Raw genomic sequence first — 13,791 nt, 5'->3', positions numbered from 1 at the left:
TGGTGGCCAAGTTACCTAGGTTTGCTGTTCCGGTATTAAATTTTCACACAAAAATAATTGGATAAAAAGAGACAAGGCCATCATAGCACCTCAGTTTTCTTTTTCTTTTCTCTATAAAAGATTAATCATTTATTTATTTTATATAAGTGCACTGTCACTGTCTTTAGACACACTGGAAGAGGACATCAGATCTCATTACAGATGGTTGTGAGCCACCATGTAGTTGCTGAAATTTGAACTCAGGACCTCTGGAAGAGCAGTCAGTGCTCTTAACCACTGAGCCATCTAGTCTACAAAATAGTAATGTCAGTCCTCCTTTTATAAAGTTATGCTTAAAAGAGTATTTGATACATATTTCCAGCACTTTGTTTTACTGTCACATCTTATAATTGTGCATAGAAGGTGTATTTTGGTAGTTGATTTTTTTTAACCAGTGCTTTAGTTTGTTTTATGCCTTAGTCACTGTTCTGTTGTGCTGAGGCACCAGGACTAAGGCAACTCATCAAAGACAGCATTTAATTGAGGCTTGCTTAAAGTTTTAGGGGTTTAGTCAATTATCATGGCTGGGAGCATGGTGGTACTGGAAAAGTTCTACATCTGTCTCCACAGGGACAGAGAGAACTGGGCCACACTCAAAGGCCACCTTAACTCCAGTATGGCCATACGCTCTAATCCTTTACACATAGTGCCATTCCTTGATAACTAAGCATTCAAATATATGATGAGCCTAGGGGGGCTGCCACAATGCCTCTGTAATAGAATATCAAAGATTGGGCAGTCTGTAAAGAAGAAAAATGTATTTCTCTGAGACACTGGAAATTCAGGACTAAGGCATTGGCGTTTGGTGAGGACCGTAGAACTGTATTCACAAGATAGAAGAGGGAAGAAGAAAGAGTGTGATCCTACTTCCACAAACTGTATCATAACAAAGTTTACCAGTTCATCAGGTGGTGCTCTTTGGACCCAAGTAATTGGCTAAAGACTTTACCTTTCAGCACTTGAATTTAGGTCTTTAAATTTCCAAAACAGGAATACCAGGTATGGGGTTACACAGAAACCGTAGTAACCAAGTGGAAGATACTTGGTTTAGGTCAGAACTTTAAGCTTCATGAACCGTTCTTTCTCTTTCACACTTCATTTGCTTATGAATATAGTTTATTTTTTAAAAAAGATGTTACTTGGGGGCTGGGGAGATGGCTCAGCGGTTAAGAGCATTGTCTGCTCTTCCAGAGGTCCTGAGTTCAATTCCCAGCAACCACAAGGTGGCTCACAACCATCTGTAATTCCCACTACAGATGCCCTCTTCTGGTATATAGGTGTACATGCAGGCAGAATGCTGAATATACATAATAAATAAATCTTTAAAAGAAAAGATGTTACGCAGTTAATTTACTCTGGTCCTTTATATTTTTCACAATAAGTGGATACCTTTTTTATTTTGTATCAAAATAGTAGCTTAGGCTAGTTCTAATCTACCCTTACTCATACCTTTCCTATTTGAGCTGGTATGTCTCTCAAACTTATTAGTATAAACGAAGCCTTAGGGCTAGGGAGTTTGCTGAGTTGCTTAAAGTGAGGACCTGAGTTAGATCCCAAGAACCCACGTCTAAGCCAGCTGTGGCACTTGTTTATAATCTCGGCTGTAGGGAGATGAAGACAGGCAGATCTCTGGGGCACCTGAGGTGTATGGTACCTCAGGAAGGATGTCTGAGATCTTCCTGCCTCCAGATGTATGTGTGTGCATGTGTTCACACGTGTTGTACATGCTGTACACACACACAAACACATGAAGTTATTTCTTTTGGTAGGTGTTTTTGTTTTTGTTTTTTTTCACATTCCTACTTCTCTTCCTGTTTTCTGCCTCCAGCTACCTATGAAAGACCTTCCTCATTTAAACTGCTTCTCCCAACATTGAAAAGCTCATCCATTTCAGTAGACGACATTTTCACCTTGTAAGCTTACTTGCCCATCCTAAATTAGACCATAGCTGTTTATATACGTTTATTGCTGTAATACCATTTACTTCCGCTGCTGCCAATATAAATTATCTTATTACAATGTTCATTATTTCTTCATTCCTCTCTTTAAGTTTTAAAATTCTGTAAAAGATTTCTGTTTCATGGGTGTTTTTCCTACATTGTGTCTGTGTACCACATGTGAGCATATCTTTGGAGACCAGAAAAGGGCTCAGATGCCCTGGAACTGGAACTATATACACATGGTTGTGGTGTTGGGAATACATACTATGGATGCTGGGAATGGAACCTGGGTCCTCTAGAAGAGCTGCCAGCTTGAGCCCTGAGCCAACTCTGTAATTCCCAAACTCTAGGTTTTATATGTGTATCTCTATTTTGTTTTTTTGTCAGTTCATCTTAGTTAGTTAAGCTTGAGATGGTGGGAAAAGATGAAGGAAAACAGTGCCATGACTTGAAAAGACTTTACCCTTCTCTGTCCCTAAGCTGATGCTAACAGGAAAGAGAAGGTGAGAAATACTTGACTTTGATGCTGTCCTTTCAGTCTTTCAAAGGGAACTGGGGGAAAAGAAATCCTTCATCTAACTTACATGGTCTCATTTTCTCTGTCAGTATTCTTCATTCATGAAGACAGAATTTTATTTATTATTTTTCAAGTACTGAACTCCTTTCTAATATCATCAGTGATTGTTTGCAGTAATGAGGAAGTGGTGGATCTTCGGCTTGTTCTTGCATAGAATGTACTTAAGTTGGACCCTGTCTTGTGTTTTATGTTCTTTGACAGATTCAGAAAACAATAAAGAAGACAGCACGTCGGGAGCAGCTTATGAGAGAAGAAGCAGAACAGAAGCGCTTAAAAACTGTACTTGAGTTACAGTATGTATTGGATAAGCTGGGAGATGATGATGTGAGAACGGATCTGAAGCAGGGGCTGAGTGGAGTGCCAATATTGTCTGAAGAGGAGTTGTCATTGTTGGATGAATTCTACAAGCTAGTAGATCCCGAGCGGGACATGAGTTTAAGGTATGATGGTATCTGGTAACAGAATCTTAAGAGGTATTGCTCTTAATTGGCAATTGGCAGTAGTTAATGTTTTCTTTGTTATTACAAGGTTAAATGAGCAGTATGAACATGCCTCCATTCACTTGTGGGATTTGCTGGAAGGGAAAGAAAAGCCTGTATGTGGAACAACCTGTGAGTATCACAGATAATTCTGATTTCATAGCTAGGTATCTTTAAAATACATTTTCTGTTTAAGGCATTTTGGAAGTATATAAATAGCAAATTGCATTTATTTTTATTCATTCTTTTTTTGGTATGCCTTAGTAACATTCTTTGTTTCTTTTTGTGTTTGATACCTTCTTGGGGCAAGACTTGTAGATGGCTTTTCTTCTACTATCACCTACTTACTTCCCTCTTATCTACCTCCTGTCAGCTTACACAGCAGTTACACCAGAGAGGTTTTGGAAGTCTCAACCTGACTAGGTCCAGTCTGCTACTTTTGTCAGTTTTTTTTTTTTTTTTTTTGTTACTTTTTTTTTATTAACTTAAGTATTTCTTATTTACATTTCGAGTGTTATTCCCTTTCCCGGTTTCTGGGCCAACCTTTTGTCAGTGTTTTATCTTGACACCCCTGCTGGTAGACAAAAATTAATGAACATGTATTGCCTTTTTAGATTGTTTTAATTGATTATTTTTTAAAGATTATTTCTAAGATGGGTATGGTGGTGTGTACTTTTTTTTTTTTAAGATTTATTTACTTTATGTTTGTGAGTACACTGTGGATGTCTTCAGACGCACCAGAAGGAGGACATTGTGAGATGTTTGTGAGCTAGCTACCATGTGGTTGCTGGGATTTGAACTCAGGACCTCTGGAAGAGCAGTTAGTGCTCTTAACCACTGAGCCATCTTTCTAGCCCTGGTGGTGCACACCTTTAATCCCAGCACTTGGTAGTCAAAGGCAGGAGGATCTTTGTTTGAGGCCCGGCTGGTCTACAGAATGAATTGTTGTAAAGCCAGGGCCGCATAGAGAAACACTGTCCTAAAATCCAGAGAGAGAGATTGATTCTTTCTAATTAATGTGTGTGTGTGTGTGTGTGTGTGTGTGTGTGTGTGTGTGCGTGCGTGTGCGTGCATGTGTATCTATATGAATATACATGTGAGTGCAGGTACCTGAGAAGACCATAAGAGAGCATTGGATCCCTTGGGTTTAGATGTTTGGGAGCCAACCCATGTTGAACTTTAGCCCTTCTGTAAGAGCAGCAAGTGCTCTTTTTCCCTGAACCATTTCTCCAGTGTCTACCACGTGCCTAACACAGTATATTCAACAGGAGTTTTTATTGAGTAAATAGTCTTCGCTCATTGCCTCCTTACTTGCTTAGTATAGTAGTTTAGGTAGGTTCCTTTTTCACTCCTATCATGTTGTAATTTGTTTAATATATTCATATGGTTGTTTTACTAATGATTACTTTTTCTTACTGCTTTTGTTGAATATTATTTTTCCCCAATTCTTACTCAAATTTTTTTCAAATCAAATTGTCAGTGTAACATTGTAATCTCTATTTTTTAGATAAAGCTCTAAAGGAAATTGTCGAGCGTGTTTTTCAGTCAAACTACTTTGACAGCACTCATAATCATCAAAATGGATTGTGTGAGGAGGAAGAGGCAGCTTCAGCACCTATAGTGGAAGACCAGGTAGCTGAAGCTGGTGAGTATTTAGGTGGTTACGAGCATTAGCTTTGGGTTCGGTCTTAATTTCCTTTTTCTTTGTCATTCATTCATATATATATATTTAAATTCCCTTTGAATGTGACAAGGTACAGTCAGCAATCCGAAGTATTCAGAACCCATCACATATCTTATAGGCCTTGATAACGGGTAAATTGGTAACTCTCTTACCTACTTAGTATTGATGGATAAGGAGTGTGGGTTAGGGGCAGTTGTAAGGATTTTTGTCTGACATGTTTTACTCCTCTCCATATCAACTTATAGTATGATAAGGAGAATTTCCTTTTTAAGTGTGTGTATAGAACTCTATGGCTTGAACTGTAAACTTATTGGTTAGAGAGTTTTGGCAGTTCATGTTTAGAATCTGAATGAAACAAACACGAGTGGACTAGACCGCCTGAATACTTTCATGATAATTATTAAGTTGATGAATAAGATCGAGCACAGTTGGATATACAAAAACCTTGTGGTAGTTTATAAAGTATGAGTTCAGAACTGGATTGCTTAAGGTAAAAACATACAAGACCACCTATCTAACTTGGGGTAATTACTGCAAACTTTATACTCCCAAATGAGTGGTGTGAGTGGTGTATTCAGTAAGGCACATGGTAAGTACTAGCACTGCCCTCCAAGTACTACTATGCTGAAGCCAGAAGGGAAGACTGATTACTGCTGGAATCCACTTTTACTAATAGATGGAGAGCTTATTGGTATTTGTTTGTTTAATTCCTTTAACGGTCTTAGCATTTAGCTTCCTCTGGTTTGGAACTCTAAAAATGTGCCTGACTCTGCCTACCTAGTGTTAGTTACGTTTAAAGATGTGTATTAAGTTGGGCATGGTGGCACATGGCTGTACAATTTCACTACACAAGAGGCACCGGTAGATAGAGCTCCTGAGTGTGTGGCCTGTCTGGTCTACAGAGTGAGTTACTCTAATCTAGAAGGTTTCTACTTTCATTATGCCTGCCATAGAAACTACAGTTAAAGGTACAGTGACTCATTCTTTCTGGAATAAAGTAAAGAAACTTAGAAATGTAGGTTACTGACTATAAAAATGAATTTATCAATAATATATTCTGATTATGTGACTATGTAATGATAAAGTTAGAGTTTAAGTAGACTTGATACCATTAAATAGCATTCACTTTTGGGGGTATATCATTTACAGGCAGAATTTTCTTTCTTTCTTTTTTTTTTGTTTGTTTGTTTGTTTGTTTGTTTTCAAGATAAGGTTTCTCTGTAATAGTCATGGAACTCACTTTGAAGACTAGGCTGGCCTCAAACTCTCAGAGATACTCCTGCTTCTGCCTCAGGTGCTGGGATTAAAGGCTTGTGCCACCATTGGATTGGCTGCAGACTTTTTTCTTAAGAGCAGTTTTAAGTTCGTTGTTAGATGAACATAAAAGGGGTTAAGAACACTGGTTACTCCTGCAGATGACCAGGGTTTGAGTCTAAGCGACCCACAGGATGGCTATAAGGGTATTTGCTCTCACCCTCTTCTGGCCTCTGGACACACTGCGCGTGCCTGGTACATAGACACACATATATGCATAACTTCTATTTGTATAACAGGTTTTTAATTGCTACCTGTCTTTCCTTTTCAATTGCATAACTTCCTTACTCCAGCATTCCTGTTAGAGGTACATTTGTTAAATTGACAAGCCTAATTAATGTATTTTCACCTAAGAGCGTGTGTGTGTGTGTGTGTGTGTGTGTGTGTGTGTGTCTGTTTCCCTGCTTTGTTTCTTTGTACATTCTGTAGATTTATATAACTGGTTCCCACTGTTACAGTTAACCTGACCTAAATAAATCTTTTCTGCTATATTTCCTTTTAAACTTTAGAACCTGAACCAACGGAAGAATACACAGAGCAAAGTGAGGTTGAGTCAACAGAGGTACGATTTCTTTAAAAAGTTTAGTACTGTCTTTACCTTTCTACCTTTCCAACAGACATCCCAAACAGTGACTTTTCTTTTTAGTATGTCAATAGGCAGTTCATGGCGGAAACACAGTTCAGCAGTGGTGAGAAGGAGCAAGTGGATGAGTGGGCAGTTGAAACAGTTGAGGTAAAAGTTCTTTGTATTGTGAGGTAATATTTTTGACTTTAGTGATTTCTAGTTATCCTGAAAAAAAAAATAGGTGGTTAGTCTTTTTATTATTGACACATTAATTATAATAAACATATCACATAATAGATATTTAGTGTTTGGGAAACAGCCATGAAAATAATAGGTTTTCTTTTCTCTCTATTCTATTTTAGGTGGTAAACTCACTCCAGCAGCAACCTCAGGCTGCATCTCCTTCAGTACCAGAGCCCCACTCTCTGACTCCAGTGGCTCAGTCAGATCCACTTGTGAGAAGACAGCGAGTACAAGATCTTATGGCACAAATGCAAGGGCCCTATAATTTCATACAGGTAGGTATATTTTAGTAAAGCACCATTAATAGTAAATTTAAATGTATGTTGTTTGATGTAATTCAGTTATATTCTGACTTGTAGGATTCAATGTTGGATTTTGAAAATCAGACGCTTGATCCTGCCATTGTATCAGCACAACCTATGAACCCTACCCAAAACATGGATATGCCTCAGCTGGTTTGCCCTCAGGGTTAGTAATGATGATTTTAAAAGTTTTATTTTTTTAGAAGAAATGTGAGTACATGCATCTTCATATGTGGCATATGTATGTTGTCTGAACAACTTAGGAGTACATTTCTGCTCCTATGTGGGTTCTGAGGAACACACTTGGGTCGTCAGGCTTGGTGGGGCGTGCTGCTCTTGTATCCTCTGGACCTTCTTATCACCTTCCAAAGTCTGTGTTTTTAGCTCAGCAATAATTTTTTTGGAGAGGAAATAGAAGATGCAGTATAGTCTTCAGAAGTTTTGAAAGTTAATTTTGCCTATTCTTTAATGCTTTGCTTTGAGTCCTTTAATTTGATGCAGAATGTTGTCCTGCAAGAAGTTAACAACTAGTTTTATCATCTCTTGTAACGTTTTTATGGGCGTAGATGTACAGAATTGATGAGTTCACAAATTGAACACAGCAGCATCCAAACGGAAACTTTCCAGTGCTGCGGGGATCTGCACACCATGTTTTCTTCCATTTACAAATTACCCTCTACACCTCCATGTAACAACCACTCTTCTGATACTCTTAATTAGCTTTAACAGTCGTTACAATTTGTGTTAGTGAACAATTGTGTGTCATATTTCAAAAATATTATAAGCAAACATTTTTAATATTTATTTTATTTATATGAGTACATTTTAGCTGTCAGACACACCAGAAGATGTCATTGAATCCCATTATAGATGGTTGTGAGCCTCCATGTGGTTGCTGGGAATTGAACTCGGGACCTCTGGAAGAGCAGTCAGTGATCTTAACTGCTGAGCCATCTCTCCAGCCCTCAAAAATCTTTTTTTAAAAATGTATGTGTATGAGTCTGGGTATATGCATGTGAGCTCAGGTGTTCTTGGAGACTATAGGATGATCCTTTAGAACTGGGGTTTTAAGTGGTTATGAGCTGCCTGTGTGCTTTTATATGGTAAGCCTCAGTTTAAAAAATCTTAAGGATCAAAACAACAAATGTTGCTTGTGTGGGTGCTTGCAGCTCTTGAGGGAGGATTTCTGATCTTCCATGAAGGGAGTGCATGAGAAGAAGAAATGAACAAGACATTCAGTTCTCTATCATGGAAGCAGGAAATAAGAGTCAGTGTGTTGTATTGAGTGGGTCTTCTCACTATGGGGCCATTAGCAGTTTTGATCTTGCTCTTCCCACCAGAACATATCAAAGTAGTATAAAGAAAGAAAATCTAATGTTGTGCCTGCCAGAGAGGGTGTTGGATTACCTGAATTTGGAGTTACAGGTGGTTGTGAGCCCACCTACTGTGGATGTTGAAAGCCAAACTGGTCTTTTGGAAGAGAAGTGAGAGCTCTTACCTGCTGGGCCATCCTTCCATGACCAGATTTTGAGGTTACTAGGAGATTTGAAATCAGGCTGTTAACAACCGGGGAAATCGTAACTTCCAGACCATTCTACTTTCAGAGGCAGAATTTCTCAAAAGTTCTGATGACACTGGTTGTTATTATTACCTATTATTGTTTCATTGATAATGTTTGTTACAACTATGAGAGTAAAGTATAATCACTGCCAGGAAACTAAACTACTAGTCTGAAAGCTGAAATCTTAGACATAGTCTGCAATTTATTTTCTTGCTCTGAAAATGTTCATTAATCACTTAGTTATAGAAACTTGCTATTACACTATGTGTATGATTTTAGATAATATTAAAAAATTTGATTCTCTGAAGAAATTTGATTTTGTGTAACAGTTTTCTTAATATTGTAGTTCATTCTGAATCTAGACTTGCCCAATCTAATCAAGTTCCTGTACAACCAGAAGCCACACAGGTAAGATGGATAAGAGTTAGTATTCATTAGGTTTGTTAGAGTCCAGTCCTCCTTAGTCAGCTTAGTCTTCCCTGCATCTGATCACTTTTTGAGTGTTCAGTTACAAAGTCATTGGCAGTTTGTAATCAGCCCTTATTTCATGCTTATATTTGGTTTTCTTTTGGTAACTAAAAGTTTTCATGCTTAGACCTTGTCTAAGACCTTTTTTTTAACATTAATCCTTGCATTAAAATGAAACAATTGTTTGCATTTAAAACAGCTTACTATTTTACAAGTTAGGGTTTTATACTTACTAGACAAAGGTTTAAATTTAACTGAGATTTAAATATTTATAGCTTGCAATTGTTAAGTATTTTGTTTTGGGAAAGAGTCTAAACATGTAGCCCTTATTGGCCTTGAATTTGCTATATAGATTTTATATATATATTATTTTTATATTATATATTATATATTATATATATTAATATGTATATATATTTGCCAACACTCCCCCGCTCCCCCAGCCCCCTTTTGGGCTGAGATTAAAGGTGTGTGCCATCTATCCAGCAAGTATTGTATAAAATCTTACAGTTTCAAAATGAAACTCTTCATCTTAATAGACAGGACTTTTCTTTGCATCAGTATTAGGACTGGTATAATTTGTTTGTCTTTAATTTTGTTAGGAGAAAATAAGTCTGAGGTCTGTATGTCTGTGTAGGTTCCTTTGGTCTCATCCACAAGCGAGGGGTACACTGCGTCTCAGCCCCTGTACCAGCCGTCTCATGCTGCAGAGCAGCGGCCACAAAAGGAGCCCATTGATCAGATTCAGGCAAGTTCTGTTACCAAGGGTGAATTGGCATGGTACTTTATAAATGTGATTCTTTCTGTTCCTGTATTTTACTTTCATAAAAGTTATATTTATTAGTATGTATAAATTAGAATTAGTTTACCACTAAAGTACATTTGTTTGTTTGTTCTTGTTTAGGCAACAATATCTTTAAATACAGAGCAGACTACAGCATCATCATCCCTTCCTGCTGCTTCTCAGCCTCAAGTGTTCCAGGCTGGGGCAAGTAAACCTTTGCATAGCAGTGGAATCAATGTAAATGCAGCTCCATTCCAATCCATGCAAACGGTGAGCAATTTAACATTGTCTGGTGTACTATGAATCATACTAAATGGAGCTGAGCTGGAGCTTGTAATGTGTTATTTTTGCTGATCACTAAACTCTGCTTCTTAAGCTTCTCAGTGATGTATTTGAGTGCTATGATAAACTCATATTTTTCGCTTTATTTCAAAGGTTAGATTGAACAAAGAGCCAGAGAGAGATCAGTTGGGAAGGGGTCTTGTACCAAATCTGATATCCAGAGTTTTATCCTTGTAATTCACATGGTAGAAGAAAACAGAATTCTGAAAGTTGTCCTGATCCTCACATGTGTGCAGTACATGCACATAAAGACACACTACATCTTTAAAGAAAAGCTTAGTATAGTACTCATGGACTTATAACCTAGTTATAGAATTGTTGACATTTTGCTCTTTTAGCTTAATCTTTATTACTGAAATGTTTGAAAGTAAAATTTAGATGCTATATACTTATCACTGGTTTGTCAGTATTATCTTTAAGTTGTATAATTTCTAGAAAAAGTATTATAACCTAGAATACCATTGAATTAGTGCACAAAGGAATGCCTGAAGAATTAAGCACTTAAGCCTTTTTCATTATTTTGTTAAGAGTAAAATTTGAATGAGTTACGGTATCTTATCAAGTCAGTAGTATACATGAAAGCTTTTTTGGTTGGTGATGTGTGTGTTTTGAATTTTGGGGGGTTTTTAATTACATTTGAAGGGAAGACTGAACTGAGATATCCAAATCTAAACCAAAAATAAAGGCATGAACCAATCATTCATTTACTTGGTTTGCTACAGGTGTTTAATATGAATGCCCCAGTTCCTCCTGTTAATGAACCAGAAACTTTAAAACAACAGAGTCAGTACCAGGCCAGTTATAACCAGAGCTTTTCCAGTCAGCCTCACCAAGTGGAACAAACAGAGCTTCAACAAGACCAGCTGCAAACTGGTAAGAAGGCCAGGGTGACTTTCTTTTCAGTCCTTTATTTTGCTTTTTAAAATTTTTGGGTTTTTAGATTATAATATAATGAGATTATAATGCTATTTTCTGAAACTTCCCATGTATGTCTGCCTTTCAAATTCATTGCCTATTTTTTCTTTTTAATTGTTGTTAAATGTTTATTCCTCAATACATATTACAACCTCATCAGTCTATATAATGTTAATTGTATATATGTTTTTAGGGATGGCCATTTGGTATTGGATAGTCAATTGCTGTGCTCTCTACTGAGGAAGACTAGTTCTGCTGCTCTCAACATTCCTTGGTTTCCTCTAGCTCTTGTCTAGGTTGAGGCCTCATGGGTTTACCCCATTCTCTTTATGTTATCTTGGTGTTGTGTTATCTTTGCTCAGTCATATTTAGGCTTCCAGATTGGTGAGACATGTAGCTTCTGATGCTTCTAGGAGACAGACTCTAAAAGCAAAGTGCATGTTCTTTTGTCTCAACAATCTTACCTCCCTCTGCAATAATCCTGAACCTTAGGAGCCAGGAGAGTTACATTGTAGATGAATTAGTTGGGACTGTTCTGCATTTTGGTTAGTTGTGGATTTCTTTAATGGTCTCCATTGGAAAGAGAAGTTTCCTTGTTAAGGGTGAGGACTACACTTGTCTGGCTAGACACTGGGAAAGGAGATTTTTCAGTCTTAAAATTTTAATTAACTTTGTGTGTGTGTGTTGGGGGGGGGGGAAGTATGTTGGGTATGCATGCCACAGCTGTACTTCTGTACCAGTTTCTTTGACCTGCTCAACTGTCTCATACTTTTTTTTGACAGTATTAGGGAAGTTTCCGTTTTAGAGTGGCATACCAGTTAATGTTATAATTTTGCTGGAATTGAATTCGTTATTGAATTGTAGAAACTTGTAGCTGTTTATTGTTTGTATAGCTTGCTGCATGATACTTGGCAGTAGGAGGTTGGGTTGATTCTTAATGATGGTGTGCAATAAATAGTGTTGGGGAAAACACACATTGATTGTAATTGGTGGACTAGGTTGAAAAACTTCTTTCCTGTAAGGTCCTCATGTTTTCATCACACATAATATACTAATACACACAGTCAAAATACTCATACTCATAAAAATTTAAAGGCCTTGTAAATAAAGTAAAACTTTAATTTGTTGGCGTGCACATTTGTTCTACAGCATGCGTGTGGCATCTAGAGGACAACTTTGGTGTCAATTCTCTACTTCCACATCAGTGTGGGTCACAGGCTTGCAATTTCTTGAATTTATTCTCTTGTACTTGTTGCTTTTTGACCTTCATGTCTTGGTGCAAATGCCACCTCATTTTCATCACTCCAAATATAGCTTACTGGTGGTCATTCATTTTTACTTCATCATCTTTTGTTAGAGTAGTAAAGTGTCTATGTTGACAAGACTGGTAATTTGTTTCCAGAAACTACATGGAAACAACAACAAAAAGGATCTGAAAAAGAAATCTTTTTTTTTTTCCCATTGCATTCTCTGTTTTGGAATTTGCTATGTAAAACAGGCTGGTCTGGAATGCACAGGTCTGAATTCTGGGCATGCCTAGTGTGTGCCTTCTTAGAACTAGCCCTTCCAGTAGGTAGAATGCCAGTGTGAGTACCTTTAGCGTCTTCTACTTTGGCTGTATTTGTCATTTTAGTTAGGCACCCATGGCTGCTAAGCTGAAAGTCTCTAATGTTTCAGATATGAAATCACTTACCTATGGGTATGATTTCATGTTTCAGTTAGTAACAAACTGTAAGAAAACTTGATTATTTAAAGTCATTTACAATGAGAAATAATGACATATACTGTTTGCTCATATCAATCTTGTGAATTATGGAATCTACTTTTGCTAAAAGGTCAGTTATTCTCAACAGGTGTTGGTCATATAGAGCCTTTCCAAATTATTTGTGTGCTCTGCTTTAAAAGATTTAGAATTACTATTTGGGAAATGACCCTCTAGCTCAGTCTTATAGGTGGATAGGGAAGGAATAGGGATTTGATTATAATTTCCTAGTACTAGGCAAATTTATTCAAATAACTGAACTTTACGACTAGAATGCAGGAACTAGGCAGTAGTGGAACATGTCTTTAATCCTAGCATTCGGGAGGCGGAGGCAGGTAGATCTCTATGAGTTTGAGGCTAGCCTGGTCTTCAGAGCTAATTCCAGGACAACCAGGGTTTCACAGAGAAACCCTGTCTTGACAGACAAACAAAAAAGAAAAAAAATGAAAAAAATAATAGAGTGCAGAACATTTCATATAGTTCAGGAAGCATGTGAGAGAACGAATGGTAATGACTTCTTTGTTTATGTCTATAAACCTTTCTTTTTACAGTGGTTGGCACTTACCATGGATCCCAGGACCAGCCTCATCAAGTGCCTGGTAACCACCAGCAGCCCCCCCAGCAGAGCACCGGCTTTCCACGTAGCAGTCAGCCTTATTACAACAGTCGCGGTGTATCTCGAGGAGGGTCTCGTGGTGCCAGAGGTTTGATGAATGGATACAGGGGCCCTGCCAATGGATTTAGAGGTAAACAAATAAAAAGTCAACTTCTGATTAATTTTTGCAGTTTCAAGTCTTTCCTGATTTGTAAAATGTG

General features: G+C 37.6%; 1 protein-coding gene across 6 annotated transcripts in view; it reads left to right on the top strand.

Annotated features, from left to right (window-relative positions):
* The window catches only part of Caprin1 (cell cycle associated protein 1), a 78,917-nt gene that overhangs the window by 58,787 nt on the left and 6,339 nt on the right, over window positions 1–13,791 (top strand). For all 6 annotated transcript variants that reach the window (NM_001012185.3, NM_001423164.1, XM_087653272.1 and 3 more), the window contains 12 exon segments: window positions 2,758–2,996; window positions 3,085–3,167; window positions 4,543–4,680; window positions 6,543–6,595; window positions 6,680–6,766; window positions 6,961–7,116; window positions 7,201–7,309; window positions 9,051–9,112; window positions 9,810–9,920; window positions 10,077–10,226; window positions 11,021–11,171; window positions 13,527–13,721. In NM_001012185.3, coding sequence (NP_001012185.2) covers window positions 2,758–2,996; window positions 3,085–3,167; window positions 4,543–4,680; window positions 6,543–6,595; window positions 6,680–6,766; window positions 6,961–7,116; window positions 7,201–7,309; window positions 9,051–9,112; window positions 9,810–9,920; window positions 10,077–10,226; window positions 11,021–11,171; window positions 13,527–13,721 — 1,534 coding nt within the window.

Source organism: Rattus norvegicus, chromosome 3, assembly GCF_021556685.1.
Source record: "Rattus norvegicus strain SHRSP/BbbUtx chromosome 3, alternate assembly SHRSP_T2T, whole genome shotgun sequence".
Taxonomy (NCBI): domain Eukaryota; kingdom Metazoa; phylum Chordata; class Mammalia; order Rodentia; family Muridae; genus Rattus; species Rattus norvegicus.
This window is presented reverse-complemented; position numbering and strand designations above follow the sequence as displayed.